This window comes from Ostrinia furnacalis, unplaced genomic scaffold (assembly GCF_004193835.3).
Source record: "Ostrinia furnacalis isolate ACB-3 unplaced genomic scaffold, ASM419383v2 OfSCF7642, whole genome shotgun sequence".
Taxonomy (NCBI): Eukaryota; Metazoa; Arthropoda; class Insecta; order Lepidoptera; family Crambidae; genus Ostrinia; species Ostrinia furnacalis.
In genome coordinates this window covers 125,108-131,810 of record NW_021137881.1, presented here as the reverse complement: position 1 = coordinate 131,810, position 6,703 = coordinate 125,108, and the positions used below count along the sequence as shown (strand labels likewise).

Sequence of the window (6,703 nt, the reverse complement as noted above, 5' to 3'; positions counted from 1 at the left end):
TAATTATCATGTATTCATTTTGTCCTCTAAATTGTAATTCATACTCAATCAGATTACGCAAAATATCAGTGCAATGAAATTAGCAAAACTATTGTAGAGCAATTACAAAACATTATTTTCATCTATCATGTATTGTTATTATCTATATATATAAAAGAAAGTCGTGTTAGTTACTTCGCTTATAACTCAAGAACGGCTGAACCGATTTAGCTGAAAATTGTCAGGGAGGTAGTTTAGAGCCAGGAGAAGGACATAGGATACTTTTTATCCCGTTCGAAATTAAAAAAAAGTCTGCTTATTTATTGCCATTAAGGCGGAACAAAGTTCGCCGGGTCAGCTAGTTAAATATAATAGTACAAAATTAGGCTTTCAAATCAAAATAGAATCGGTAAGAAGTAAAAACATGGGTGAAAGTTAATTTTAAACTTCTGGAACTCTTTTCGGATATCTTCCTGGAATATAATCGGGATTATTTGGATTGTACTCCCAGATGAGATACTCAGGCTCGTTGAGGTACAAGGGAGGTATCTCGTCACTCGGCTCTCTCTCCTGCCCAAGCAAGTTCTTATTGCGTTCCAGCAACTCGTTCACTTTTGCCTGCGTCTCGTCAGATATATCTGTAATACAAAATAAAACATGTTATCAATGGACAAATGCGTCGCAATTATTTAACGATGTCTAGTCGAACAAACGACATCATTGTGCCATTATCATTGTTACATAAATAAGAAAATGTTTAATTTGACTGATAAGTATTTCTGCAATAATTTACAAGATATCTCGCTATAATTGTACCTACAAATTTTTGATAAACTTATTGACTTACGAGTTCTGCGTAGATCGACTCTGAGAACTTTCTTGTTTTGCTCAAGCGCACGGATAAGGGTCTTCTCCGCGTCGCCGGACAAGTCATTGGCGGCCATATCTAATCTGAGTAAGCCCCTGTTGAGGCAAAGCAGACCTGCCATCTGTGTGTAAACAAAAATGCAATATACATTTGTAATAAGAAGTTTAATACGCACACCAAATACGAATGTAACTCGCGATTAAGCCGGCACATGCTTGCTTAATAGGCAGGAGCGTTAACCACTATCTAGGACATCGCAATTAAGTTATATTTAAACTGTTGGTATTGTGATAAGGTAGTGGCGATAACTTGAACCTATAGGTGAATGTACTAATTCATCAAAGGGCCTAATTTATTTATTCGTTTACCTTTTCTGCAGATGCACCATAGAAACCACAGGAGTTAACGATTAATGTTTGGGGTTTTTCTTTGCAACGGACAAATGCTGCGGCAAACATAGTTGCACATTCAATCGACATTGGGTTGAGGCTGAAATCTGTTAAATAACCTTATTTATGACCTTCTCTACAACATTCTGGTGCGATTATCATGATGAGTAGACAGAAATATTACCCAGTAATTCGATAGGCGCCGCCGGTTTCATTTGCAATGCATAAGCTATTCCTTGAACCCCGACCTCCTTGAATCTGTTGTTGGCAATCCGCACTCGTTTGACGTTATTATGTACAAAAATAAAACCACCTAACGCTTTCATGCCATAATCCCCAATTTTGCAATGGTTAAAGTCCAATTCCTCGATACTTTCCTTCTTCACGAGACTTTGTAAAATGATTTTGACTTTAGAGCAGTCTAAATTGCTTCTATTAATGCGAAAAGTTCTCAAATGTCTCAAATCTTCGAGTCCCCTGCATAAAGACTCGCAATCAGCCATAGAAAATTCAAAGAACCTCGTTTGATATTTGTCAGCCAGATTGCTCAGGCCGAATACTAATGATATTTCTTGGAGGTTGTACAATCTCATTAATACTGGTTCGAGAGGAATGTGGTCGTACACTTTAGGCACGCTAAAGGCACAGGTGTCTTCGACTACTTCATCGTTATGGACTGGTGGTGTGGGCTGGCGGACCATTTGTAATTGGTTCAAGCTTAGTTCATAAATGTACGGACTAACCTAAAAATAATCAATATTAGAAAGGAAGAGAATTAACAATTAATAATTATTCAACTACAGATCTTAACAGAATAGGTTTCTGCGGTAGCAAAGTGAAATGGAATGGGTGACATGTGCAAAGGAGTTGATAGGGCATACTAAATATAATTGCCGCATACATTTCTGAAGCACATAAGTCTAGGTAACGTTTGACGTAAACAAAACCACCTCACCGCATTGCTTCACTATCACAGGACCCTACCAGTTAAGCGCTGATATACTTATAGTAATTACCAGTTTAGAAAGTTCAATAGCGTCCTCTTCAATAAACACATCGGGATTAACATTCTCCAAGTAGTCTTGCAAACAGGCAGATAAGAACTTTCCTTTCCAAAAAGTTACCCCAAGTTCAACTCTGGATGGAAACTTGGTAGCGAATGATCTTTTCCAAAATTGTTCATCCTAGAAGCAATCAATTTATAAAAACAGATTTTTGTAATGTAAGTGTATACTTATGTATTTTGTTAGACTCTGGACGCTTATAAATTAGTGAAGAAATAGAAAAAAGAATAACAATTCAATCAATAGTGCTCACAATCATCATATTACTTATGATATTGTTCTTTGTATTACATACACGTTTAGAGACTGGATGTTTCCTTACGAAATTTTTAGTGTTATTTTACCTTGATGTGAGGAACACAAGATTTCAGAGGGATATCAGCTGGGTACAAATCCATGAGCATATCCACATCCTTTTGCAGGATTCGCTTCAGGGGATTAATCCTATGGAACACCCTAGAGAGGGCAAGGGCGGCAAAGTACGTAAGCGGCGCAGGAGTCAAGTCATCGTCCCACTCGAAGTTTTCGGCAACAATTTTACGATCGACCTCCGAAACAGACGTCTTCATCAAAGGCGCTGTGGCATACGCTTCCCGCGTGTTCTTGGAAACCACGTAAGGGATCTTCATTTTGATTTGTTAGAATTAAAATAAATAGTAAAATAACAGAACACTCGGATAAAATACTGAAAAATACTGTATTTTGAGTTTTTATTTTTTAATATGACCGGACTTGTTTATTATTTTCTGACAGTTACTTAACTTTAAAAAGGTTTCATTACTTTGTCGCGTATACCTATATACTGGGTGGAAACGTTAAGTTATCTCACTCGATTATTTCTAAACTATACAAGATATCGAAAAACTGATTACTGATTCTGAAAGTGCTTCATAAGCTCTTTCAAGCGGTACCAATAATAGGCTACAGAATAAACTGGATCTATCCGAAATATCAATGTTTCCAGCTTTCATACATTTAGTAAAACCACATAATATTAAAAACTATACAAGATATTCAAAAACTGGTCTGTGTACTGTGTGCCTACCATGAGTTTACGTAAGGTGTGCTCGCTAGCGACTGCGTAAATAAATGACATTTAAATGTATGACATATTGTGCAGCGCCCCTAGTGGCTACTTTCAAGAAATAAAATCTTCATAGAATTTTTTGACGTATTCGCTAGCGAGCTCACCTAACGTAAACTCATGGTAGGCACACTGATCCTGAAAGTGCTTCACGAGCTCTATCCAACAGTACCAATAATAATAGGTTACAAAATAAACTGGATCCATTCTAAAATTCAATGTTTTCAGCTTCCATACATTTAGTACAGCCACAGTCATGGCACTTATGTCCTGTTAATATTATAGCAAGTAAAACCTAAAACCAATGTTTTCTAAGAATAATTTTAAATAAGAATGCAATCCACGAGTTCATTTTAAGTGTTTATTATTTAATATAAAAAAAATTAATACTTCTATTATTGTCTGGCTAGCATACATTTAGTATGGAGGCTGAAAACATTACATTTTCGGATAGATCCAGTTAATTCTGTAACCTAATATTGGTACCGTTGGATAGAGCTTGTGAAGTACTTTCAGGATTAGTAATCAGTTTTTCGATATCTTGTATAGTTTAGAAATAATCGAATGAGATCACTTATCGTTTCCACCCTGTAGATAATTTCGTGTCCTTTTTTACTACACACGCTAGACAAGACATTCAAAGATTTTGCTAATGGGATTAGTTGGTTGTAGTGGTATCAGTATTTTTTTTCCGTATTGTGGACTATTACAATCACTATAATAACGCTATCTTTCTATTCAGTCTTTTACAAAGCTGAGTTTGGCTTAGAAAATAATTACTTCAGCAGGAAAAATTTGGTATTAAATTACTGATTTTCCTGGAATCCTTATTAATGTTTTAATAGGAATCTAAGAATGAAATAACTTCAATGATACTTTTTAGAAATATCAATATCAAAACTGTTGTTTAATGTAAACGTTGTTATGATGTCATTCATAATCGATTTAACTATATTTTTTTATTACCTAGGTAATTAACAAATCACTTGCATCATTTACGAATCCTAAATATTTCTCGTAGATCGATTAGTGTTGATTAAATCGTGGTCAAATGCAATCGTTACCGCTTATTTAAGCTAAATAGCGTCATTACAAACCACTTCCACGTCTTTGTGCCGGTGGGCAAGGTCCATCGCGTAAACTGATTCGGCTATCTCCGTCACCCATCGGCAGTCGTCGGCTCAAAACACAGCCGGCGTGTTTGGCCACAGTTCTGACACTTGTTATTGTACTGCCGAGAGTCGTGCGCGAGAGTGACTTCCCGAATTTAAATATTTAAATAAAAGCATTTGCTCAAGAGAAAAACAAAAGAAGAATGAATTCGGACAATAAGACGACCACCAAAAATCAAACTCCGACCCAGCATTCCAGCTACAATCCCTGGAATTTGTTATTCACATCGCGATCCCGTACTGAAAGTGAGAACAGCACAAGCTCAACAAGTTCTCAAAATTACCAGACAGGTATGTATGAATTTAATATTAATGCACATACGTAGAATTAGACAGTAGAATAATTAATACGTTATGTCTATTTTTGTCGCCTTTATTTGTTGGCGTAGTAGCAAAATACTTTGTGTGTATTCGAAGTAAAAGTTGTTTTAAATGTTGCATTTTTAACCAAGGCACTATCAGCACTATTGTGATAGGTACATATTTTCAATTTATAAAATTTATTTATAGCAACCCATGTGGGTGTGCTCATAATTTTAACACGCAGTAGTAATTAATATGACGCTTGTAAGAGTAGGAATATTTACTGTGTACAAAACAAAACGGTTACAGCACTTGAACTCAATTGAACAAGTATCAGTCTGCAGCATTGAAACGACTCTTGAATTTCCAAATAAACAAACTGCATCACATATTATGGAAGCAAAACTTAAATGTGTATGCGTGACGCACGTCGTGTAGGCCTAGCTATTTTTACTTTTACAATTTTTATCTCCTTTACCCTTTCATAACAACTCGGGGTCCATTACTCAGCAAAAATTTGGATATTGGCTTAATATCAGATACATTTTTTTTCTCCTAAATCACAGAATTCTGTAGACCCTAGTTATAAAAGCTGCTGCTTATTAGATTTATTAAAAAATGTCTAAATAGTGTTTTACAGATTTGCTTTCTGATTTTCCTAAATATCAAGAGCAAGAAAAAAAACAAAAAATTGAGTCCAGTAGTATTTCTAGAAAAAAAAAAGTAGGTAGAAAACTTTTTCAGCCTAAAGCCTAAAGCTTTAGTACTTTCGACCTGCTGTAAAATAAATATCTATGTAATAGAAAAGGTAATAGAAAAGTTTCTTATACCACATAAATGAAAACACTAAAGGAACAACGTTATAAATACAGTGGGCGTGGCATGATGTCGTTGGCATTTAGTTATTGAAACAAGTATGAAAACTAAACCTGTTCTATATACTTGCTAGCCATGAATACATACTAAACTAGCTTGGTCAGTTTGGTTAAACATACGCCTACTAAGATTTCGAAAATGTTTTAAAATTGCATGATAATAATATATTTTTCCTCTTAGAAGTATCATGGATATATCGTAATATTATCTTTGTCTAAGTATTAGCATTTCGCATCCTTCCAGTACATAGACCCTGGGATAAAATAACCCTTGACCTAAGTACCTACATAATAGATTTCCATAAAAATCGAACCCAAGGGATGCCAAGGGTCTTACAAAAATACCTGACAATTTTATCAACGCTTTTTATGTTCGTTAGCATCCGCTCGTAGGTAAATAAGTACTATTGGTGATGATGACTAAATTATACAGGTTTAGAAAATTATATAATTAATCTGATGACATTGAGAAAGCCCGTCACCTCCATTTTAACGTTCTACTAACGATTACTACACAATTAATAGCCGATTACATAACTTTTTGCGTCTTAAGTATTTATAATATCTGGGAATACTTAGAGCACCTTCACTAAATTGACGGTCACGAAATGTTTACCGGTTCAGTACACAGTGTTATCGCAACTTAAAGTTGGTTCATTGTCGAACTTGATAGAGACAGATTCAATCTTCGTAACTATGGTAGAGTTCCGCTGTATTCATAGTCTTACTGGGTAGGTTGTAAAATGAAGAGTCGAACTATTCTGTTTAAAAATAGCACCTATTACAAGTAACATAAGATGCCACAGTGTGTAGCCATGTGCCGTCTGCCTACAATGTTTCCCGGTACAGTTGTTATTATATTGATATTTTTGGGATCATTAAAAGTTCTTGTATGTTTTACCTCTCCAAACAATACAACTTTTTGTTATTGGATTATTTGCAGTAAACCTAAAGAAAATTAAGCATAAT

The 6,703-nt window shown here is 35.2% G+C and overlaps 1 protein-coding gene across 1 annotated transcript; it reads right to left on the bottom strand.

Annotated features, from left to right (window-relative positions):
* Positions 1-368: 368 nt before the first annotated feature.
* On the bottom strand, positions 369-2,978 carry LOC114365783 (dynein regulatory complex subunit 5). Its single transcript, XM_028322452.1, has 6 exons — positions 2,645-2,978; positions 2,253-2,420; positions 1,421-1,979; positions 1,216-1,343; positions 827-968; positions 369-617 (listed from the first exon to the last, which is right to left on the bottom strand). The coding sequence occupies exons 1-6, from the start codon at positions 2,927-2,929 to the stop codon at positions 421-423; spliced, it is 1,479 nt and encodes a 492-aa protein (XP_028178253.1). The 5' UTR covers positions 2,930-2,978; the 3' UTR covers positions 369-420.
* Positions 2,979-6,703: the final 3,725 nt, after the last annotated feature.